Source organism: Helicoverpa zea, chromosome 23, assembly GCF_022581195.2.
Source record: "Helicoverpa zea isolate HzStark_Cry1AcR chromosome 23, ilHelZeax1.1, whole genome shotgun sequence".
Taxonomy (NCBI): Eukaryota; Metazoa; Arthropoda; class Insecta; order Lepidoptera; family Noctuidae; genus Helicoverpa; species Helicoverpa zea.
This window is the reverse complement of record NC_061474.1, coordinates 2931773-2958311: the sequence shown is the minus strand read 5'-3', so window position 1 is coordinate 2958311 and position 26539 is coordinate 2931773. Positions and strand designations below refer to the sequence as shown.

Below are 26539 nucleotides of genomic sequence, written 5' to 3'. Positions count from 1 at the left end.
TTTTGAATTGCACTCTAGGGGTAGGGCAGACAAGACTACGTGGAGTCGGTTTTGCAGCGATTCGTTTTCGTCACTAAGTTCAGTTTTTAATACAATGTTTTGAATCCAAATTAAATTCTACCATAAAAAAACGAGCCAAGAAAAATGCGATCAAGAAAAACGAGGCCGAGTTAGTAAATTAGATGACAATTGTCCAATTAATAGTTTTGTGCCTAGACTTATAATTTCCCATTAAAATAGAACATATAATTTAAAACAATAATCATAAAATATGTAGCAAGTAACAGGATTTATTTATTAGAACAACTGCCACCCTCGCACCGCATAAAATATAGCTTTATTATCAAATTGCCCAACTGTCATGTAGCAATATAATAATGCCCGTGCAATGTGATAAATAATGAAGTTAAGATAGTTATTAATCACTTGGCCCGATAAAGCTAGACATTATTCATAATGCTCGGGCATTATAAATAATGCCCGAATTAATCACATGGTCCATAACATATATAGTGCATAAGTGTTCGCGCAGACACAGGTGCACTCACTATTCCTTCACTATCGTTGCTCGATGGGACGGCAATCCGACACGACCGGAGAGAGATTAGGATCAGGACAGAAAAACAAAATAAGTGAGAATAATATATAGATGCATGCAGGCTTTTTATAAGCATCAAGGAAGTGGTTTCCTCGGGACTCCGGTTACACCGTTTGAAACAGCTGGTGTATACTAAATAAAACCGTAAAGAAAAACTCTATCGTTATAAACATCATTTAGTATGTTTATTCCCCGGCTATGTACCTACGGAAAACTTTTTTTGCGAAACTCGAGGAGACTAGATGTCTTTCTGGAAAAAAAACGTCATTGTATGTTATGGAAAAGGCTAGGCAGATGATGTATACTATGCAAATTTAACTCTAGGTACCAATATTTACAATATACCTATATGTTTATTTGTTTCAATCCCTTGACACGAATGGCACAGGATAAGCCTTGGGAGATTCCAAAATTTAAGGATTTCGTAAATACTATGTCTTCCAAAAATGGCTATCTCTAAATAAGGAATCATGTAAGTATTGGACCAATATAAATCGCTTTAAAAGGATTCGATTGAATTCAATTTAATTATTTAGTTTAGAGAGGTAACATTCAAGGAGAAAATGCATCAATAGTAGAGGTACATTGCAAAATCGTGCTTAATATGAAATATCTTCGCAATTTAGATAAAGCACTAGTATCTGATGTAAGATAGGTTTTGAAGGCTGTATTTTGTAGTTTTTGGCAAACTTATAGCATCCTTTATAAAATGTTCTAACTAACACCGTTTTGAAATTAGGCTAGTCTAAGTCTTTAAAACCGTAAGAGCCAGATAACAAAATCCCAGTTGACAGTGAGAAGGTTTTTTATTCATTTATTCATCTCTCAAAGTTACTATGCCTTTACAGACTTAATCTAATTCGACATAGTACCTACTTACAATTAATATTTGTTTGATTGATGCCTTTTAGTTTTAGGTAGTTTTTAATTAAAATGTAAAATTATTGAAAATAAAGATAATAAAATATCTACCATAATAAGAGAAAATAAAAAAAACTATTAGGTATATAGTATTTAATTATCCTAAGTATTTCTATACATATTTTAGGAAAAATTACCACTATACGTTGGATTTAAGAACCATCGCAAACAACAAACATCACAGTAGATCTTCAACAAAGAGCACCCAACATTAATGCCTTTAAGTGGAAAATCCGCTAAATAAATTAATTTATTAGACGAGCATCTGATTACTAGACTCATTTATCACAAGTAATTATAAACCCTATTTTCTAGGCCTATAGGTTCATTTTTTAAAGTAAACGATCTGAAGGTAATCAAGACCACAACTTGCGCGGGCGTGTTCGATTTTTAAATTCAAGTTCAGTGTTATACCAGCGTTCGAGGAGATCGGACGTGGGTCTGTTCTCGAAATAATAACGCGAATATTATTAAATTAATAATACCGCAGTGCTTGTGTTGTGTTGTGCATTTATTTTTTAATTATTTGTAATAACATTATTACTGTTCATGTTTTTGTGTTCACGAAGATTGGAATTTTGAACGTGAGTTTTTTTCAAAGAATATTTAGATAAGAAAGATTATTTATAATAATCAATTTTAATTCAGATAAAAACAATCCATTATTGTTAGTAAAGACATACACAGCTTATAATCTAGTATTAGTACATAAACACATACATTTAGGCAACACATTAAATAAAAATTTTATATAATCATGTCATGACAAATAAACAAAATACAATTCATTAAAAAACGTACACAACTCAACACTACTTCTGGGCACGGTTTGTAGACAACACTTGCGTCTTTGTCCAGTGTTTTAATATGAGGCCATCAGTCCGATCTGCCACAGTCCTCAAGAGACTGTTAGCGCTGCCCCGCACCCGACACATCAGGGATGCGATTCTCTTTCGGATGATAGCGTGAAAGTCATCAATACGCGCCTCCGCAAACATCCCTGATGCACTGCAGTGTCGCGGCAATCTCAATAGTGCCCTGTATGCGTTATTGAATTGGATTCGTAAGGCGCTGTAGGTCCTCTGCGTATAGTCGACCCATAGGCTGCAAGTGTAGAGAGATGTGCAGTACGCTCTGAACAGAGTATTCTTGACATCCCTTGAGCACTTTGCAAACCTACGGATCAACATATTGCTCCTGACTGACAGCGCCCTACGTTCCCTTTCAATGTCATTATTATCAGTCTGCGTAGCAGTGACCCAGTGCCCCAGATATTTAAAAGAAGTGACCCACTCTAAAGCAGTCCCTACAAGTGTAATAGGTGGTACATCATAGCTTTTAGTGCCTGCCTTGAACAGCAGACACTCGCTCTTCTTCGCATTATATCTAAGTCCATGGGCCTCCGCATAACGCTCACACACCGACAATAGCGTTTTGAGAGCGCTGATCGATGGAGCCAGCAGCACCATGTCGTCGGCATTTATGAGGTTAATATTATTTTTAGCCTCAAACGGATATACAGGGTGACCGTCAAGTTTTTTTTTATGATCTTCAAATGACTATGTAGTGGTTTATTGAAAAAATATCGTCATTTATACAAATTACCGGACATTAAAGACGCAGATATACCTTAATGATAATTGTGGTGGTTACCACACAATCATTGTGACGAAACGTTGAAAAATAAGTTTTTTTTTACAAACATACATTTAAGATAATTATCCATAGTTACATATAGAGGTAGTTTTTGTCTCTTAATTAAAGAAAAGCCTGGCCAGCAATTTTTATGAAAACAGAAAAAAAAAACAAGAATTTTTGTTATGACAATCAACATTAATTCTGAATGGAAAAATTCAAACGTGTAGCCTCTCAATCAAGTTAATAATAAAGAAGATTTAAATAATTAGAACAAAAATAAAATTCACTCCCTAGGCAGCGATTAAACCTGGCTTTTGTAATGTGCGCACTACCATTCATCTTCATAGTGATTTATAAAACCAAAAAAACTATCGACCGACTAAAAGTTTGCAATGTGCGGGAGCTCTAACCGGCTAAAAAGGTGAAAAAATGCGATCAAAAAATCCTTAAATATTTGACAAGTTTATTTGTTATAATTAGACATGTAGAATAGGGCATGCAATACCGGTTTACCGGTTTCGGTTTTACCGGTAAAACCGCCCATTTTCGCGATTTTTAATTTACCGGTAAAAATATTATGTAACCGGTAATTTACCGGTTTTTACGTTTTTGTGATAATATATAGCAATTGTTTATTTAACGTCAAATCTTCATTATGTAACCTGAACATAACGTAATATTGCATACAATATATATTGTAAGAAAGTTAAAGTTGCTGTTTTTTAGGAAAGTAAACTTATGTGGCTCCTTAACTATCTCTAGGTTAGATACAAATCTTCATTCTCATCTTAATTTATAATATCTAAACAAATATTCATTCGGTTATTCTGAATTTCCTCATAGATGTCTGCTCCTATTAGGTAAACATATAGCTTATGCTTATTTTACCTACTCTATGACCTTATTGAGAAAGGGCTTTTACTTCACTACCATGCGGACAGCTCTGAGGACACGGTGGAGCACACAGTCCAGGTGTGCACTGCCTGGGAAGGGTACCGCTGTGTCGTCGTTGAGCCAATAGGCAGCGGCAACCTCTCGCGTCCGGCTCTGGTTCAAGCCATGGTCCGGAGCGAGAGGGAATGGGAAGCCGTCGCCTCCTTCTGCGAAGCAGTCATGCTCGAGAAGGAGACTGTGGAGCGCCTGCGAGTTTGCACCTCTCATCCCAGCCGCTGTAGTGGACCAGGAAGACACCACGGGCGCCGAGTGTCGAGAGACGTCTCCCGGTCACCGCAGGCGTCGGTCTGTGGACGGTGAGTTTGGGTGGCTCATCGTTCCGACGTCTGCATAGACAACTGACCCGTGTCGGTAGCCCGAGTTGTTCCACGCGCAGGGCCAAGGCCTGCCGGAGCTGCGGGATTGTTCTAAAGAGTTACCGCAACCCTGGTCCATAAAATGGCTACGATCTACCATAAAAAAGGTCTTTCAAGTAAATGAAAAAAAAATGATTTTTTTTCATGGTAATTCTTAGCGTTTATCCCGTCTTGTGACGGGGTCCGCTTTCTGTATCTTCTTCTTCCACTTCAATCTATCCAAGACATCTTCCTCTTCGAGTTCGTAGATTTTCATGTCATTTATTACGACACTCAACCACCACCGTTTCGGCCTGCCTCTGCGCCTTTGACCGGGTATATCGAGATTGAGTACACAACATTGGCGATGTATTCAGGTGGTCTCCTTTTTACATGGCCGAACCATCGCAGCCGTTTCTCTTGCATTTTGTCGACGACATCGCGTACGGATGGTACTGCCATGTTTTTTTGTTACGGCCTACGTCACAAAAAATGTTTACCACCTTATACCTTGAATTTTTAATTATTGTTTGCTTTTGGACTACCCAATCTTATTGATTTATTATCACATTTTTTAAAAAATACAAATTTTACCGTTTTACCGGTTAACCGGTAAAAATATTTTAATTACCGATTTTTTACCGGTAATTTTGATTTTACCGAAATTGCATGCCCTAATGTAGAATGACGTATGGAAGTTAATCGTTATACAAATTATATAGTATTGTTATGTTTATAGTTCAATTTATCCTCTAACCTTAGTGAAGTTTATTGCAATTAAACCATTAATTGCAACAACACAATTAACACAATATATTCAAATGTTTGTGTCATATTTTCCAGAGTACTAGTGAACCATTTTTGATGAAATTGAGTCTTAAAGGGGGATGTTTTTTATTGATTGAATCTAATTTTTTGATTGGCTGTATGTGTATGATGATAAAAATGTCAAATGTATAGAAACGCCGACCAAATTGCATTGCATTGGTATCCTAAAAAACCTCAAAAAATTATATCGATAAAAACTACGGTCTAAATCAAAAAGCTGAAAAAAGGCTGAATATCAGCACTTTTCGAACGTCAGGATTACATGAGTTAGCCTCCCAAAACGCCCACTCTTGTCTGTTACCACTTCCTGTCTGTTATTACTGGGAAGAAGAAGAAATAAAGCATCAAACTCCCCAGCAACACCCAGTACCACTACAGACATACATACAGACAATATTTTCTTCTCAAGATAAAAAATAACAATCACAGTTATAATACAAGTACCTGTATGTAATGACCTACGAAAGACAACACAACGGCAATAACAAAACGCAATAGGTAACGATTGCCATTGTTTCAATGAGTCATGGAGCAGTGTCGAAACGCGGCTCAGACCTATCACGAACGCACGTAATTCGTGCATCAGTGGGCAAAAGAGATTTATCAGCATATAAGTAACTTAATCCTACGGTTTTGTCTGTATTTAAAATCGGTCATAATATAAATATATCTAACTAGCTTCCGCCAGTGCCGCATCCCGTGGCAATCGTACTCGGTAAAAAATTGTCTATCATCATCATCATCACAGCCATGGGACGTCCACTGCTGAACATAGGCCACCCCCTTTGATCTCCAAAGATACCTGATAAAATAGTCTATACTATAGCCTTCCTTAATAAATGGGTTGTGTGACACTGAAGGAATTTTTCACATGGGTCCAGAAAGAAATTCTTGAAATTAGCTCCTTCAAATAAACGATTTATAATTTTGGTATCATCTTGATATGTCACAGTTTGTATTTAATAAAAAGTAGCGTTTATCGAGGAAGGCTATAGGCTACTTTTTTAGGAACTCGGAGTATTTTTCATGGGACGCAGGTAAAACCGCTGGCGGAAGATAGCTATTGTATATCTTGGATTATTCAATAAAACAATACCTTAAGGATCTACAATATCTGAAAATTATCGATACAAATATTTTGTTTTTTTTTTTTACTTAAATTAAATGTCGAAAAGCTAGATTCTTATAGCTCTTATAGCTAGATATGTAAATATTAAAATGAATACATATTGATTCCATCATGTTTCTATGCATCGATTTGGACATTCGTTGGTACATTGCAATAAGAGAAATGATTAATTCCACGAAATAATATCAATATCGCAATCATTGCAATAATGCGTATATTTCAGAGCAATTTGAATTTCATTGAAATGCTAAAATAGACTTGCTAAAATTAACGCTATAGAAATAAAAATAACCTTTCAAAATATTACTTTTAAGGTTTTTCTTGGAGATGAGAAATTTTAATATACCTACTTGCCATGACTCTTGTTACGTACACATTTTCTGAAAAGAAGGAAAACGAAACCAAATCAAAACATTAAATATCAAAGTAATCCTGTCTGTCTGTTCATCTGTTTGTGACAAACTCAAAATAAGCTGAAAGTACATATTTTCATGAGGTTTTCACCAATAAATTGAGTGACGCATAATGAAATGAAATATGACCGAAGTAGGATACATTGCAATCACTAGATCTCAAGATTATTATGATGTTACAGTAATTCTAGCGACATCTATAGGTATTTTATAATAGATAAGTATTGAGTAAAAACGACGTTTTACATAGTGTCCATCTATTTGTTAACTGGCTAATGAAAACGGTTCAGCCCTGGACCTGAATATACTATTTCGATAAAAAGACAAAAGTACGAAGTACCTAAGCCAGAAACAAACTCTTTGATTCAGCTTTACTATGTATTAGCGTAGGTATTTTCTATATACATAGGTACAGTTACCGGCACGGATGTCGGGCCCTGACCTTCACCTGCGCACAAGCGATTTACTGCCTTATTGCCTTATGCGTACGGGTGCGCAAAGCGATCCCCACTCTTCCGCCGAGAGCCCGACATCCGTGCCGGTAACTGTAAGTACAGAACTTTAAGATGAACCTTTATAAATGATCTTAAATCACTTTTATTTATCGTAATTTTCAACCATCGTTCCACTTATAGGCCCACAGTTCTGTTTTAGTCTGTTTCGAGTGGGGTCTCTATGTAAATTATCATACAGAAGAAATTTGCCAGCCAACCTTTACAAATAAAAATATTAAGATAACAGACCCAAAAAGAGAAATACGTTATGTAATCTCTAGCTACACTTCAGGCCAAAATCACCGACCACGCTGTCAAAACATTAATCTATTAGTCGAACATACAAAATAACCACACGCCTTAATGTGTTTTATTGTCAAAACGTAATGATCATCAATACACAAACGTGCACGTTTTTCTAAACTATTTTTTAATAAGTTTAAAGTATCTGTTTGATTTTTAATTTCATTAAATGCATTTATTATTTTACTACGGAGGTCCTCAACACTTTGTGCTTCTTCAACGTAAACACGTCTTTTAACTTCACCCCATAAAAAAAAATCAAGTGGCGTTAAATCTGGTGACCTGGCAGGCCATAGGACAGGCCCTCCGCGACCAATCCATCTATCGCCATACTTATTATTTAAAAACTCACGCACTGCACTTGTGTAATGAGGTGGTGCACCGTCATGCTGATAATAATGATTGTTGTAGTATGAAAGTGGCACCTCGTCTATTAAGTCTTCAATAACACCACGTAACATGTTTAAATAATTAGTACCCGTCAAGCGTCCTTCAATAAAAATCGGTCCCACGATAACATTACCGATAATACCTGCCCAAACATTCGCACTAAAACGCACTTGATGGTAGTTATTTCTAATAACGTGGGGGTTGCTTAACGCCCAATAATGTTCGTTTCGGCTGTTATAAATTCCGATTCGCGTAAATAATGCTTCATCAGTCCACAAAATGTTACAATTAATGTTTCTTAACAGCCATTCACAAAACACGATTCTAGCGGGTCCATCGTTATCGTGAAGAGATTGCACTGGTTGGTAATGGTATGGGTGATAACCAGATGAATTCAGCAGCTTCCACACGTAATACTGACTGACACCGAAGCGCCGAGCAGCGTCGTTAGTGCTAGCGCAGGGGTCACGTTCGAAAAACTCGAGTACAGAATTTTCGACTGCTGGTGTTATTTCGTTGTGACCGCCACGACTTGTTGCATGGGCTGGTGTGATAAACTGCCCATAATCTAACAACCTTTGGTTTGCGGCTAAAATTGTTTGTCTATTAGGCACTCGCGAATTAATACCTCGTCTTTGTAAACGCGGTAAACTTTCTGCACTGTACATTCTTTGCGCACCATTTAAACTTTCGCCACTTAAAATGTAGCACCTGACCATTTCAAAATACTCTGCATTAGAATAAAAAGTCGCCATGTCGTGCGATGATAACCGACCGGAATTCGGAATCGAAAATGCAGCGAGAGCGACAAAAATATGGCACACGTTCGCACGTAACTAGGTCACGGTCAACTAAACAAAAAGTCACCGGCGCTTGGCCGACCGGGGGCTGTGCGGGGTGCGGGGTATGAGGGAGGGGGGCGTAGTGCCGGTAGTACGATGTCGGGCGTAGTGCATGCTGTTTTTTGTGTGCGTTTCCCGAATCTTGAGGCAAGCGCGCCATGTTCAACAACCGAACTGTGTGTATTCCACACGTTGTGATTTTAGTAGCGGACAATGATGAAAATCATCTAATATTTTTTATATTTTTTTATTTGATTAATTGATTAGGTTACCGATTCTAAATCATTTCTGAAAATTTGGATGGTGGTTGAAAATTAACCCTGTAGAGACGGACACAGTTCACAATGATTCTAGATGTGTACGTGATAAAATGCATAAAATTATTAATTGTTACTTGTATAATAAATCATTAGTTTTTAGGTAATGGCTGGTGATTAACACCTTTTTAATGTACAGTTTCATAATTGAGTATAATTAGGTAAAAGTTGCGCTGTGTACAAAACTGGATCAGCTACAAAACACTTTTTTTCCTTTAGTTAAATAATGTCAGAGCTGAATCAAAATTAGTTTTTATCTCCATTTGGTTCGGCCATTTTACCGTCACACTGCTGGGCTGCGGCCTCCTCTCTCACAGAGAAGGATTAAGCGTTAATCACCACGCTTGCTCAATGCGGGTTGGTGATTTCTGACTTTAAAGTCCAGGTTTCCTTAATTACAAATCCACAAGTTAACTTCTTCACAATACTCATAAAGATGCAAACTTATTACTTAATCTTCAAAGCTGTCACATTAATACACAAAATGAGCAATAGCTTCCTAGAACATGAAGCGGTCACGGCTGATGTCAGATGGCAGTCACCTTGACATCCCACACTTCGTCAATAATTCTGCACGACAGTGTAAATACTTGCACAATGCCTCACAGAGGTACTCTTGCTGGCAGTCAAACGTCAATTTGTTCTTAGATTGTACAACCTATTGAAGACGCTATTGCCGAATCGAAAACGCGTAAGTGTTCACTATTTGTTGGGTTACTTTGCCCCTTGCTTGTTAACTGAAAGTCAATTTCATATAGAGGGTGTCCAGTTAAGAACGAAGACTAGGTGGCCAAAGTAGACGCGTGAAGGCACGATAAAATGGTAGGTCATGGCTGTCATTTGAAAATATTTGGCAGTAATTACGATTACTCAGAAGCCAAAAAGACTGACAACCAGTCTTCCTATGGGATATCGGGTTGCCCGGGTTGAGGAGATCAGATAGACAGTCGCTCCTTGTAAAATACTGGTGGTGGGACCTCAACATAGTGGGGTAAGGTAGATGATGATTTAGGGTCCGTTCAGACAGACCGGCTCGGAGAGCACAGCAAATTCTTAACACGTTAAAAATTGAGTACTTAGTATTTGAAGTAAGGTTTATTTTTGCATGCGCACTGCTTTTGTCATTGAGAATGCTCGAATGCGCTCGGTGTGAAATAATAAGAGGAGCCGACCGGCTCCGATAGTGTATTTTTTCTTGACGTTTGGCTCCGTTTGCATGCTCTTTAATGCTCGCGCAGCCGATCGGCTCCGGTCTGTGTGAAAAGAAAAATGCGCGCCGATGCTCTCCGACCCGGTCTATCTGAACGGACCCTTTTGCGTAGAGATTTGTGCTCTTCGATTCCAGTTGGTTTAGTGTTCCAAGCAATTGTTCATTGCAGTTTTGTTTGCAGGTTTATCGTACGTTTTATGCATACGGGTTTAAGCCCATTGAAATGTTGACAGTTTTTTCAAAAGGGGTTACTACGATAGCAGTTTTGTGAAGCTTTTGTTTGAAAGTCAAGCTTTTTATCGGGAAATAGTTGCGTTTTATTTTGTACTGGATATTGGCAATTGATGTTGTAGCTTCTTTTAAATGTAATAAGGTGGTAATTTGATTGGCTTGTTGTTCTAAAAAGTTCGAAGAGGTAAAAAGATCTACGCCTGTTTTGGCAGAAAAATGAAAAAAATATTGTATGTATGTATAAAAGGTAATAAAGTTAATAAATACCTATTGTAGGTATTAAAAGGTAAAAAAACTGTATTAGGTACTAAGAAACAGCAGTAATCTGGTTTATGAACACAGTAATAGACTAAGTAAGTAATCAAACAAAATTACTGGGCCGATTTGCAAAATTCTTTCGCTGTTCGGAAGCTACACTATCTCTCGGTGACATAGGACATAGGGTGACATATTTTATCCGGGTTCAAGAAGTAGCTCCCTGCTCCTACAGAATTTTGAAAAATAGACAGCATCTATAAAATTGCATTTTAATATCCTAACTCCAATATTCTGCTTAATCATCATGATATTACAAAAACAAGTTTTTTTTTTATTATTTTTTCTTAGAACTACCGAGCCATCTAAGATCATTGTAGAATGACTTTAAAGTCAATACAGACAGACCGACAGTGGACTTTGACTTTGTGTAATGTGGGTGCTATATTTGTAATGATGATTATTTCTGCAAATATTACTATATTACACTTACACAATGATTCCGAAAAATAAGAAGTTACAGATTATGTAAATGGGAATGTTTTTGTTCTCAAAATCATCTATGTGTAACTTTCACTATAATCGATACTAATATTATAAAGCTGAAGAGTTTGTTTGTTTGAACGCGCTAATCTCAGGAACTGGTCCGATTTGAAAATTTCTTTCAGTGTTAGATAGCCCATTTATCGAGAAAGGCTATAGGCTACTTTTTATCCCGGTACGGGAAGTAGTTCCTACGGGATGCGGGTGAAACCGCTGGCAGAAGCTAGTTTCATATAAAACGTAGTCCTTAACTTGGTCTGTCCGTTCGCGATGAAGACAAAAAGTACTGCGGTGATTTTTATGTGATTAACTATTATTAAGAAAAATCAAAACCTAATCTAAACGTAATAATAAGATTTTTTCTCAAAAATCGAGCAAATTAATAGTATGTATGGAAAAGAAATAGCACACGCTATATTTTTCACGAACACTTAACTGGCATGTCATATTAAATGACCAATTTATTTCCATTCACAAAACTACAAAAAAGTCCTCCCAACATCAATTCAAATACATTTCTCCTTTAACTAACACATAACCCTAATCTAAACCAAACCCATCAATGTATATAATCTTAAGGAAAATCCTCATCGACCTTCAAGTAAATTATTGTTTACTTACAAATACATTATTTGTTGGCATATTACGTACTGGTAGTTGAGACGTCACTATTTCCACATAAGTACGTCCGGTGATCATGGTCATAATAATTTGTGGTAAGAAAACCTCTTGTTATTTTTTAACCGACTTCCCAAAAAGGAGGAGGTTCTCAATTCGAACTTGAGAACTTTCCACTTATGCGGATAGTGACTTGTGTGAGTGAGCTTAAAATAAAATAAAAAATACAAAAATAAACCGACTCCCAAAAACATTTTAAAGCAAAAAAAGCTACGGCCTCTTTCGTATGAGGCCTTTTCCATGCTCTCTTTCGTATGAGTTACGTATAGTATTGCTTTAATTTATCTTAGTTTTGACTAGCTATGCTTCTCGGTTTCACTTGCGTCCCGAGGGACGAATAATTACAAGAACTTTTCTAAATATCAATCAGTGGATGTGGAGATTAAACCACAAACTAACAAACTCAAAAATTAAACCTCTTTATAATATACACAGAACAGGTAAAAAAAATGTAAGGATTAATTATAAATATTATTCATGCGATTTCATGCAAATGAAAAAATCGCGAAAAATTAAAATTATTATCCTGCTTTTTGCTTGAACCACGTGAAAAAAAATCTAGTGGGATGTTAATAATATTTGATTTTAATATAAACACGGATTTTAAAAATAAGGAAAAGCCTAATAAAAATTTAGGTAACGTAAAAATATTTGTATTAAAATATATTTTCTAAGAAGGAAATAAACAAGTTTCTTTAATATACTTTAAATATCTTTAGGTATTTCTAATTTTATAAATAATTCGCAATTTTCTTGTTAGACTTGTAGAAAATATATTTTCAGTTTTATCACAGATTACAAAAAAATCTCTTAGAACCACCGCTGTAAAACACAACTTTTATTTTAAAAAACGCATCTAAGTCAGTTCACCCGTTTAAGAACTATGGTGCCACAAACGGGCAGATATAGAGGTCAAAATTTAACTCTTCTCTTTTCGTCTGGGTTTAAAAATATATTTATTCTTAACATAAAAGACCCTAGTATTTACAAACTTGTACCTACAACCTGTTTAGTTCTAGACCATGGAGAACAAAATGACTAGCGGAGGTGCCATAACGGAAAATCTCCTAAGAATGTGGCTCGCTAAAACGCAAGCGTGTAGGGGACGAGGAACGTTACTGTCTTCGCCCTTATACGCCGTCTTTGAACCCGATCATTTTTTGTAATACCAAAAGTCGTTGACAGATGTCCCAGAGAAACCGAACGCCTCGTTAGTCCACTCGTAATTGATCCCACTGTACGTATATGACCTAGAAAACGCCTGACCTACCTGCATTATGGCATCTCCGTTCATCATCCTCACTCCGTGGTCTAGACCTTCGTAAGGTCTTGGGTCTACTGCGTCATACGAAACCAGTTTTGAAAAATTACTAAAGTCCTGTTCTGAAGTACCTCCTTTTTTGGTCTGGATAAGGTTTTTTATAGCAATTTATGTATTTTATGATGTTCCATCTTTTTTTATTTAGGTCTGTGTTGGAATTTGTTAATCTTGCTTATCTATTTATTTTAAGATTTAAATGTCATATTTTGTCGGTAATTAATATGATGTTTTTTTTACTAGTTAATTAATTAATGAGACGTTTAATAACATTGAAAGTCTCAAATAATCGTGCAATGTAAAATTTAAATGTTTATATACATGTTTAAATATATACTATAATATTGTAACAACCTGAAACCATGTGCATATAGGTATCAGAGTCTGAGGTAGTCTTAAGTGGTCTAAGTTCAGAATACCGGTATTAACTAGTAGTAACATTATGACTTAAGTTACTGGTAACACGTAAGTAACTATTTTGAAAGATACAGGGGTCCAGCTTTACATACATTTTCTTAGAAGTCCAGCAGTCTCATAGTTTCTTGCAATTCTAACCAACATTAAAATATGCTAAAGTAATTCTTGCTGCCCGATACCTCGTGGACTCTTTTCAAAAAAAGGAGGTTCTCAGTTCAATTTAGTAGTACTTATATACTCATGTATACGTATGCTTGTACGCAATTATCTCACGATTGGTTGTACAATTTTGATGCGGTTTTCAGCGTAGTATTTGTCAGACTTATGAAAACGTTTTAGGATATTGCCGATTATTGAAATATTGGAAAATATATAAAGATATGATTTTAATAATTGCCTATAAACGTTTTCAATCTACTAGAACATAGAAATGATTACTAATCTAGTTTAGCCTTAATTCTTAATTATGTGTAGTTCGCCTTGGCTCTAGCTTATTCAACATTGTAGGTGTTGGTTTTATGACCAACATCCTGTGATGCCTTTCTCTAACTGGGTTGGGGTCGACTTCCTAACTTGGTAAATTCCTAAATTGAGCATTTCGATTTATCAATAGTATTTTCGGAAAACTGTGACATTTGTGTTAGGTGAGATGGCCACAAAATTATAATGACCATGGAGGCTGTTCTCATATAAGGAGATCAGCCAGCTGTGCAAAACATATTTTAGTGCACGAGTGTGCACTCCCTATTCCTTCACTGTCACAACCCGTTGGGACGTTTATTTATTTATTTATCACAAAGTTACTTTGCCCTTACAGATATCTTAAACTAATTCGACATAGTACTTATAAAAAGGTATGTTTCCTTAACTGCCCGCGCCGCCGCGCGACATGACCGGAGGGAGCTCTATCAATCTATTCCATTTTCACCTGCAAACTACTTCACACACATAGATAAAAGTAGCCTAACATATTGTCTGATACATAATCCTTATTTATGCCAAGTTTTATCAAAATCTATCAATTAGTTTTAGGGTGAAAGTGTAACAAACATACCAACATACATTCTTAAAAAATGTCACACAATATTAATATTATATACCTACATACTTAAAGGTCATAAACCACCAACAATGACCCTGCACTACCTGAGACAAAGCAAGCAAAACAAAGCAAGTTCACTTGTACTTCAACAATTATTGTGCTGAGCAATTAAAACAATGCCGATTGTTACACTGTTGCCTAATGACATTAAAAAATCTTTTTAATAAGGAAAGTCGTTACAGACTTGCGACTATTGTTGCGGGTTCATTAGGGTTAGTTTGCACTGGGCGTTTTTGTTGCCAAATAAGTTTGCTATTTTAGATGGGTTTGACGCATTTGGTGCATTTCTCAACTTGTACACCATGCTCAAATGGTGCACTTTAGATGCCTCAGATACGAGCGGTTATTTCACACATCAACAGCGTTACTTATAAAAATCTCGAATCTTCGAATTTAATCTGTAACGGAAAAGGGCAGGTGCGTAACAGCAGAGCAAATACTACAAATGTTTGCGTTAGTGATCTATTCGTCGAAGGGTTAGTCATAGGGTAATCCAAGTTATAATGAAGATAAATAAAGGTGAGAAAAGGCGTGTCACACGTTAGGATAGTCCTATGTCTAACAATAGATACTTAATAGCTTGGTTAACAAAGGATTAATATGCAGTGTGTACCTATACATGAACCCATTCATAGTTCTATCTATATTCTATATACTAGTATAATAAAGCTGAAAATTTTGCTTGTTTGAACGAGCTAATCTCAGGAACTACTGGTCCGATTTGAACAATTCTTTCGGTGTTAGATAGCCCATTTATCGAGGAAGGCTATAGGCTTTTTATCCGGGTTCGTGCAGAGGTTCCCACGGGATGCGGGTGAAACCGCTGGCAGAAGCTAGTACTAATTTAATACTCGTATAGCTTAATATTTTATATATTAACTACTAGTCTAATTTAGAAAATACCTTCTGTGATTTAAAGCCTTATGGAGGAGGAAGGCTATAAACTAATTTGTACCTTCGTTTTGAAAGTAGTCCCCCCGTAGTGATGGTAGAATACTCAAAATTCATTTTCGGTATCAAAATCTCGGCTATCGTTGAAAAAATAAAATTCAATCTTGATGTAAAGTTTTGTCATAATTATAAACCGCTTACGTATCATGCATTAAAATGTGCGTTAATATGATAAAATCATAGAACAAGGTTCTATAAAAATCACATTTTTTTTTTTGATGTTATCGTTATTTTTATAATACCCGTGTAATACATAATAATAATATGGTGGACAAGATTAATTGCCCACGTAACAAATACGTCATTTGTCCAAGATTTGTATGTTTTAATTAACTAACTATAATTTGTATTACGTCAAACTTTTTTGTACATATTTTTTCAAGTTATATTTATTAGAATATTTAAGTTTTTTTTTTTTAAATATTGGCCATGATATCGGTTATAATTTTTAATAGGAATGCTATTGAGATTGGGCGGTGACTTGCAGTTTTTTCTTAATATTTAATTGGATAGAACCTGTTTCGATCCAAAGGACGTCATTGATACTCATTTGATTTATAACATTCTTTTAAATATTTCCTAGAGTTCTTGTCGTTGTCAGCTGGTTATGGTAAGGTGAAATAAATAAAAAATTATATTGCAATAAACTTTTGCTCATAGGTCGATTTCATCGGCTTTTACTCTTACCTGGTGAATTCAAATTAATCGTTTATTGATCCGCTCTTTTATTTTTGTCTTTTTTTTCCTTAATTACTCATTAGCTCCGATAACCATATCAAAAATGTGCCATCTCACACTAAAAGAGTTTTTTAATTCGAACTGTACCAGGACCTTCTTTCTGGGATTAGCGATTTAAAAAAAAGCTATACTAAGCTTAACAATGTATTTAAAATTGTTAAGCTTAGTATAGCTTTTTTTTATAAGTTATTCAATTCGTCATTCTTATAATATTTATTTAAGAATCGCAACTCTTGCTTACTAAAAGAACGCAACTACGTTTTTTCGCCCATCTGTAGCTACCTTAATGTCGTGAACATTCAAAGTAAAATCATAATTGCTAACGATAATTTCCTTGTTCCTAACGATCTAGTTATGACATTGGGCCCTTTGTGGTAACCATCAAAGGGTTTATAAAGAGTTCAGTGAAGTGAAGGGTAATCGATGATTTCAAAATCAAAATTAGTTTAAGATTTTTTAGGTTTATTGAAAGTAGATTATGATAAAGGTATTTTTTATTATTTATACTAACAAAATAAAGCCGAAGAGTTGGTTTGTTTGCAGTAGAGCTAATTTCAGAAACCTCATCTGATATGAAAAGTTCGTCAGATAGCCCACCGGGTGTGCAGATAGTAGTTTATTTTACCTACCTAGTAATACCTATCTAGTGTTTATATAAACTAATTTATAGAGTAAACTATCAACTAGCCTTGTCAATGCACTTGGAAATCTGCATTATTACATTATTTCCCTAAGGTAATATGTAAATATAAAATGCAGGAAGTTTTTCTTTGTTTCCCTGACAACCGCCGATTCCGATTTTATAATATTTTTTAATTATGTACAAATATTTTTTTACATAAATAAATACGGATGGAACAAATCAAAGTAAAACTTAATATTTTGCCAACATTGAAGTTGCAATAAAGTTATTGGTTAAGAAATGTCTTCAACATTAAATGTACGTACTTCGCCAAACAATAGCGAGGTTTTCTCACCAAACAATAAATTAGCAGAGTCACATAAAAACGTTGGAACTTACGCAATTGTGACATACGTTGTTTATTTTTGTGTTTAGAATATTACTATGTGTAGAAGTTGTGTCGGCGAAGTATAAAAATCAAAATAGCAATGGCGTCCTAGCCGAGATCAGCCAACTGCAGGACATATTATAGAGCACAAGCATTTGCGCAGACACAGGTGCACTCACTATTCCTTCACTCTCATAGCCCGATGGGACGGCAATCCGACACGACCGGAGAGAGATTATCGCAGAATGAAATGCAGATGCTAAATGAAATGATAGGAAAATGGTATTGAGCCTTTTGTTAAGACGATTGGAAGTATTTTTTAAGTTAATACTAAACACTTGCTATTTCGCGGAAAGAATAAAGGTGAGTGAGAATCTCAAACTCATCATAATGTTTGGTATGGTAATTTAATGTAATGTACTGTCATCTTTGGTACTGTCATCTTTGCTACCTCTCATAAATAAATAAATCACCATCCTCCGAACTACATAACCACTTACGTAAAAACAAAAAAATATTTTGAAGTTCGGAAGACTTGTGTCAAATAGACAAACATTAGTTGGTGTAGAATCCCAAAAAATAATTATTTAGAAAATAATTATCACCTAGTTGCCAAACCTATTATACTTAAAAATGGTTATTCACAGCAAAATCGTGAATGTTTGGAAATACCACCTATTCGCAAAACGAGTATTCGGTTTTTTTTAATGTCACGGTTTCTTAAAACTGTTATGGGAATTTTTGAAGTTTTAAAGAAACCAATTTATTTTGAGCATTCCATATACAGCATTAAAAGTGTTGTAGTTGAAATACTTCATTTATTTGTTTATTAGTAGTATCTACTTAAATACATTTTATAATCAAATACTGTGTAGTATGTAAGGATAAAGGTATAGTTAAGTTATAGTTAATGAAATATGTGTAAGTACTATGTCGAATTAGATTTAAGTATGCACTTGTAAATAAATAAATAAAAATCATTAGGAAAAAATATAATTGATTGGTTGGTAATATGTGGATGTGCTCCAATGTTTATTTACTCTTTTACGCAAATACTATGTTTCGAATTATCTCGGCCTAGCATAGGATACCGGGCCTACGACAATATTATCATTATCAAAATGTATGTGTCAACTTAAGTTAGTAGTATTCAAACAGAATAGACTAGAAGAACCAGTTTTCCTAATAGCATTTGAGTTGTGAATTCCAACCTGTTATAATTCGTGTACACATTAATTATATTATGATCGTTAAGCACTGATATCTTGCTGTTTCTTACGTCCAGTTATATAAAATGTTTAGCGGCTGCTTTCTGAGTAACTTTGTCAGATTGATTGTGATTTTTTAAGAGAAAACCTGTAATTAGTTATATTAAAAAGCCGAAAAGTTTCTTTGTTTGATTGAGTAGACTTGCTTCACGAACTACTGATTTGAACCATTGTTTCAGTGTTGGATAGCGTTCATCGAGAAAGTCTAAAGGCGACCTATGCTATGAGCGAATGGATCCGCTGGCGGGACATAGTGATTTAGATAAACCTGCCATAAGTTAGCTAAAACATTACTGGAATTCTGAATTAATGGTAGTCATAATGTTAAAATAGCTCAACTGATTTCTGTGGAATTTAAAGATAAGACGAACCGAGAACTTCAAATAGTTTTACCAGAGAAAGGGCAAAATAGCAGTAAAAAGCTAGTTCCTATATAAAAGCTTCTTCTACTATTTTTGGCTCCAAAAATTAAGGATGTTTAAGACCCATAAATTAAGTAAATCAAGCCATTAAAAACAAATGATGGCTCTAAAACCATAGAACTTGCATCGTTTACCCACTTATGGTTTTTTCATTCAATGCAGAGAAAAGATTGTAACAAAATCGTGGAAGGAAAAAACATTAGTGTCACATTCAAATGTTTTATGAAAGGAAATAGCATTAAGAACAAAATGACTAGCGGAGATGTCATAACGCAAAATTTCCGAAGAAAGTAGCGCGCCAAAATGCGGGTGTTCGAGTGACGAGGAACGTTACTAGCTCCGCCCTTACACGCCTACTTTGGAACAAACCCACTATTTTTCAAAATAAAATCACCACTCAATCAAGACCAATTTTTAAAAAATTGGTGTTGATTTGACAAGGAACCCGAACTCGTCGTTAGTTACTATTAAGTAATCTGTGGTTCTAGTAACTGATCACGTCTACCGTACGTTACTTGACCTACAAGAAGGCGCCTGACCTACCTTCCTTATAGCATCTCCGCTATCTTTCGTTCCTCCGTGGGAAATAGTCTAAAGTACTTGCATTTTATATAATTTGCATACAAATGGATTCGTGGTTTTCTTTCTTTATTTTGGCGGATTTAAATCCTGATATTCATGAATGATACTAATCCAAATGCATTCTAGCATTTGGCAAATGTGCTAATTGAGTATTCTACGCTTTTTATGCTTACATATAAGTGCGTACCTATGTTTTCCTTTTGACAGATATGCGGATGAATTTTTTGATACATATATTTTTTTTCATTTTGTTTAGTAACTTAAGTTTGTATGAATTATGTAAAAATAAAAACATTGGCTTCTAAATTAATGAAATACTTATAAAATTTAAATTACACATCTAAACACAAATTACAATTTAATCTTGAATGTTGTTTAAGTTGGCAGTACAACTTAAAGAGATATTTCAACAGAGATTAGATTTGGACCAACCTTGTATTTAAAACATCTCCATTCAAATAATATTAAGTTAAGACGTAAAGACCTCTGTGAAAACTAAAATTACAATGGGATCTTATTTGCATATAATGCACTTCAGTCCCTGCAAGAACAACGATTCAACGAGAAAAACATGGAATTGCTTTATTCAAAGTTTATTTGAAGATCAGATGGGATAATAATAGTATACTCTTTTGCAAAAAGCGGGCACCTATGTGAAATCTAGGTTTTAAGGACTTTACGTGCATCAAAAGGGTTAGCCAAGCATGCGTGAGAGTGTATTCTGAATTTGAATTTTGTAGAATTGCTTACAATCTGGTTATACGTTGTTTTGGACTAATTCTTGGTAGGAAGTGCGTGGGCCTTTCGTAGTATTAACTAAACTGAAATTGGGTTAGCTAGTTATTTTATTCTCCATATTTAAAAGTGTTGTTGAAGGGAAAATATTTGAATAAAAATGCTATTCGCTGAATGACAAAAATGTATCACTCATTTTTTGGTCCAAAATTTTAATCAAATTAAAAATAACCAACAGTTATGAAAATCATAGCAATGGTTTTTGATGAGAATTCACAGAACTACAGAACTACAGAACTATTAACTTTCAGTATTTCACAAAGAGAGGCGAAACGTGAAATTGAAAAAGGCCAACATAACCGGCTGCGCACAAAGGTATTTTGTGAACGGGGAATGCTTGGTTTTTCATTGGGGAATTTCAGATACATAGAACATGTAATATTCAACTGTTTGTTTGATGAAAAAATATTGATTAATTAGCTATACTACCAGTTTCATTCGCAATCTGTGGAGGAGACTATTGCGCGTGCCTGGATAAAGAGTAGCCTAAGTATACTTTTCTTAAAATGGTATCTCGCAATTAATCGGACAATTCCCTCTGAGTGCCTAGAATTTAAGGCCTCCAGCCATTGGCAAGTAAAGCCTTCCTCGATGAATAGAATCTTCTTCTTCCGAGCCTTTTCCCAACTATGTTGGGGTCGGCTTCCAGTCTAACTGGATGTAGCTGAGTACCAGCGCTTTACTCGATGAATAGCCTATCTGAAAGTGAAAGATTATTTTTAAATTGGACCAGTTGTTCCTGAGATTACAACGTCAAAAACTCAGCTTTAAAGTCAGCTTTATTTATCCGAACATCGAGTTGCTAATGAGTTTGACAAACTTCGTATTTCTAGGTATGGACTTACGAAGTTTATAAAATAAATAAAAGTTAGGTACAGGTGATGCCAAAATACTTAGACAGTGACACACATCATATAATCAGTATTTAACTGTTTATCAGTATTTTTTTTTCAAATAACGGAACACAATTTTGTTGTTGCAATTGTAAAAGTAAAGAGTAGTTTTTATTTTAACCAGTTTCGATAATTAATATTTTACTTTTCGTATTTTTGCATTCATGATTTTAGAATTTTGAAATTTTGACAAAATCTAAAAACAATTATAGTACGTTTAATTTAAAATGCATTATTCAAAATTTCTAGAACAACAAGAATTCAAAAACAACTTATGAATCAAACAAGAATAGTTTAAAGTTTTGAAATAACAATTTACCTAAACTAGTTGGCTAACTAAAATCTAGATATTTAGATATTATTTCAGGATAAATTTATTTTAGGTTCTAGGAATTATTGTTGAGATCGACATTGGTTTATTGCTCTTTATTTTGTCTTGAATTTATTTTGATATATTTCAGAGAATCGGAACTACATGCCTATAAATAAAATAGAAAAAAGTATTCTATATGTTAATAAAGGACATGGATTGTTTTACAAAGTCTATTTTGTAGTTAGTTTCTGTAAATAATTTCTCTTCTGAGAAAGAAAATCCATAGCAATCTTAATTTTAATCCTTTCTTCACTAATTAATGTCGTATTTATTTACTTAACATCTTATTATCATAATAGGTATTATTGGCTAAATAATAGGCATTAAAAAAATTAAACATCATATTGCAGGATCTTTCGATTTTATTTAACTTACCTAAAAACAGACGTGTAAGTGTAGTTAGTAACTAAACTTCTCCCTCAACTTTTTAACCATTAATAACCCACAAAATAATCTTCTTAACCATACCAATCTTATTTCAAACAAATGCACCTTCGATTATTTAACGTCAAAGACTTGCAGATATTTTTTGTACCAGTAACGGTACGCAAAAATCCTTTTTTATTGTAGTTCATTCACCTTTGGGGGAATCACAATTGTTCGTTACAAGATGGCGTAGGCCACTGTGATTTTTGTTTAAGCTGGATGTATTTTTTTTTCTTTCAATATTTTATGAATATTCTTTGCATAGTACCAGGGATCTTTTATATTGAAACATTGAAAAACTTTAATTTTGGTTTATTTTGACTGGGAGCGAAGTGACAACTACCGTTTAAAAACGTATTCTATTACATGCAACACATTTAAGTAACTGTCCAGCCAGGTATTAAATGTATTAAATAAAATCTTAAGACTAAACTGTGCTAAAGAGTTTATGCTCTACAGAATATTTTTTTATTAGAGTACCTATATAATCTTGGCACAGTTCTAAGTCTGTAGTATTTCGTTTTTATATGCTAGTAAAAAATCATATGTCTTGGTGGATTGAACCGGGGCTTTCCCTTGCTAAAGGTAAGTACTTAAGTACCTGCAGCTAAAGACACGTACTATAAACATCAAATGCTTTTTATCGTTTTTTTTGCTAAAGCTTTATTTTTTTATGTAAGTACATACTGACTGATTCTATTTAACAAACCTTTCTTTCACCAAAGACCTAATACATACTAAAATATTTTAAGCTAATTTATATAGAAGTATTGCTTCATTAAATCTTAGAAGCGGAGCATTAAAATTTCTTAATACAGTTTGCATATCAAGATTTTGTGCAATACTTTACGTTTGACTAGTTCTGCTGACTCATAATTCTAACGGACAGAAATGAAAGTTAGGATGCATCTAACCTTCGGAGTTTGGCTTAATTTTGTCGGTAGTTTATTTATAGGTAGGTATTAAACTGCTCTACTATGCAAATATTTATTTTGTAATATGATATTTACATATCATTTGCCTAGCTTTTTACTAACCAGTGTAACGGGATGCAGCTGAGTACCAGTATTATATAATATTTACATTACAAAAACTGAAAAAGTAAACTTGTATCTTAAATGCAAAAAAAAAATAAATGTTCAGATAATAAATTAGACAGTTAATAAGTACCTATTACTAAAAAAATGAGTGTGCATTTGAATGTAGTATTTTTTAATATCAGATAATAGGATAAAAAATATTTTTCGTAACACTTTTCCTGTTCATTGTACAAATTGTTAAACATTTTAACTTATGCGTGTTTGTTCCGGCAGCCAAGGTCAAATATTTGGACACCATATTTATTTAAACATAAAAACGTAGTTTTGCAAAAAAACCGATGTATTTATTCCGGTACGTTATGGTTATAAAACATATTTTTTCCTGTCACACTGGCTGATCCTTATTACTTTACACATGACATAAAGAAAAAAGAAATATATACCTAATCGTAATATTATCTAAAACTATTGAACAATTTGTAAAATATTCGCCTTAATATAGCTACAAACTGGGCTATATTTTTTTTTCACCATTGCCATGTAGGCTATATTTTATGTTATACACACAGAATGCAGTTGAAATCCCGTTAGTTTAAGATAAGATAGTCATGCCAATTAATAGACCCCTCATAAATTCTATGGGGTTGCAAAACCATAAACAACTTGTTTAGGGGAAACCTTTTGTGATCATAGTTTATATTTATAGCTTTCGACGCTCAGGTAATTTGTAATATCGATTAATACATTTTCATAGTTTTAGTTTCAGACAATACGAAAGCGAAGTGCTCATTCCGTTCTGTCGGCCATTTTGTATTTTATTCCCGTATTTAGAGACAGAGTATCGTAATATGATCTTTCTTGGCAGTCAATTCTAAATAGCATAATATATTATATTATTCTTCCTTCCTTCTCCGTGTGGGAGGAGGCCTGTGCCCAGCAGTGGGACGATAAAAAAAAAAAAAAAAAATTAAAATATTTAATTTGACCTATGTTTCTGGTTATTTAAATATTTTTTGTCATTACAATTATCTTCATAAGTGGAGTCTTTATTTAAGTAATAAATTACCATGTCATTGATTCCCCATCCATGTTCTGACCATGGCTACTGCAGCTTAACCTAGCTATTAACTTATAATGTAACCAATCGGCACGTGTATAGATTTCAAACTCCTCGGACCAGTTTATAATCTATATATAATTACCTAGGTAAGCAACTATTTACAATGTATAAATTAATGATGTATTAGTTAATTACTACATCTTGTTAATATTTATCCTTGAACGATCGATGTATGGCAAGTGTCCTTATTCCGTTTTTGATCATATTTTAAAACATCACGGCTAATGTTATCATAAATGAAAAAATATATTGGGCCAATATTTTGTCCAAAAGTTAAAATGATTTTGTTCTAGTAGTAAATTGATCGCGGTTGATCCGACCATCTTGTAATGACGAGTTCCTCCGTGTTTCGGAAACGCGTTAGTAAATTGATCTTAATTTGAGCATCTATGCCAGTTTTACACATCAAGACTGCAAGAATGTCTTTTAAAACCGCCTATTATGGAACTCAGATAGGCATTCGATTCATGTAAAACATTGGTACTTCAGCTATATCCAGTTAGACTGTTAGGAAGCCGCCCCAACATAGTAGAGGAAAGCCTAGACAGATGAACTCACTTTGTTCAAGTTACTTACTATTAATAAAATAACAAACATTAACAACAATATTAACCAACAATTTCAATTATGTTTAAATAATTTCGCATAACCAATGACATAACCAACATAATAGTACAAAAACAATTTAATTTTTGTTTGCAAGTTCCGTTGGAACAAACCTTGGCCCCAATAGGCGAACATTGGCGTGCCTACTTGCAAGTGATAAACGAATGTTGTAATACAAGGTGTTGATTTGCATTTGTGCCATACTTCAAGAGGAGGTCATAAAATACGTAAATAATCGATTGGAATTACAGTGGACGGGAAATAGCTAATATGTACTGCTTTTTTTGTTATTGTAATGTCGTAGTATTTCAGAAGTAATCCAATTTTATGAATGAAAATTATGAATAATCGTTGCGTATGCTTTGTGTTTGCGTTTGTGTGAGGGCGCAGCACGGTTTTAAGGCCAGTAACACACGCGTCAAGTTCAAATACGGCTAGATGACGTTGACGGAATTCCGAAAAAAAAAAAAATACGTACCAATTTTCTTATTGATTTGGGTCGAGAATCATTAGCATAATTACGTTCTTGACTATGGCACGGATGCAAATCAACAGCTTGTATATTACTTAATGCCTTTAATATAAGGTTCGTATTACAGAATACTTGAGATTTGATCTTTAGGAGTACAAAGAAGGTAGGTATTTGATTGGTTGAAACTAATTTTATAATTTGGCAAATATATGCCTGTAGACATGGAATGGATTCAAAATGCGTAAAAAGGACTTATATTTTTTATATTTTATGTATATATCTATTTGTATAATAAATATCGTAATAACAAAAGTTAAAAATAAATTCTGATGACATTTAAAGAACTGTGACTCAGTTAAATTCCTGATATTTTGGTAACAAGTACAAATTCATATATTCGGTAGTTTATTTATTTCGAGATAAAATCCTGTGTTGTTATGAGATCTTTTATATGAGAAATGTAAATTAATTTTAAACTTAAACATATTATGTGAGAAGGTTAATATATTCCGTTCATAAAATTCAGATACAACACATTTTTTTAACTGTTCTAAAAATAAATATTTAACTATTCTGTGTAGTCTGATGATTGCGTCAACCAAATAAGGATAACTTAAAGAAAAAAGTTCCAATATTTTTGCTACGTCTAAGACACTTTTTAAAAAGGTCATCCATGTAAAAAAATTAGGAGGAAAAATCTTCAAATAGAAACATTAATAATGTTAAAAAAAAATCGACCACAGACAAAATTCAGCTCAACGAAATTTCGGTCAAATTCCAATGCGATTTACGAAACTGTATTAGGGTTTTTTTCTATTACCAAATCGCTTTACCGCTACTTCATTTGAAAAGGAAATAATTATTTACGTATTTCTTAAGTTAGAGCTAAGTTACAATAGCAACCTTTGTACTTATTACCTCATCATC

At 34.2% G+C, this 26539-nt stretch overlaps 2 protein-coding genes across 2 annotated transcripts in view; one reads left to right on the top strand and one right to left on the bottom strand.

Moving 5' to 3' along the window:
* The first annotated feature begins 1919 nt into the window (after positions 1–1919).
* Positions 1920–26539, top strand: part of LOC124641820 (ABC transporter G family member 20) — a 67910-nt gene continuing 43290 nt past the window's right edge. Inside the window, exon 1 of the mRNA XM_047180051.1 lies at positions 1920–2103. The gene's annotated coding sequence lies outside the window, so the exon portion shown is untranslated. The remainder of the gene's footprint in view (positions 2104–26539) is intronic.
* On the bottom strand, positions 2332–2988 carry LOC124641696. Its single transcript, XM_047179865.1, has one exon. The coding sequence runs from the start codon at positions 2986–2988 to the stop codon at positions 2332–2334; it is 657 nt and encodes a 218-aa protein (XP_047035821.1).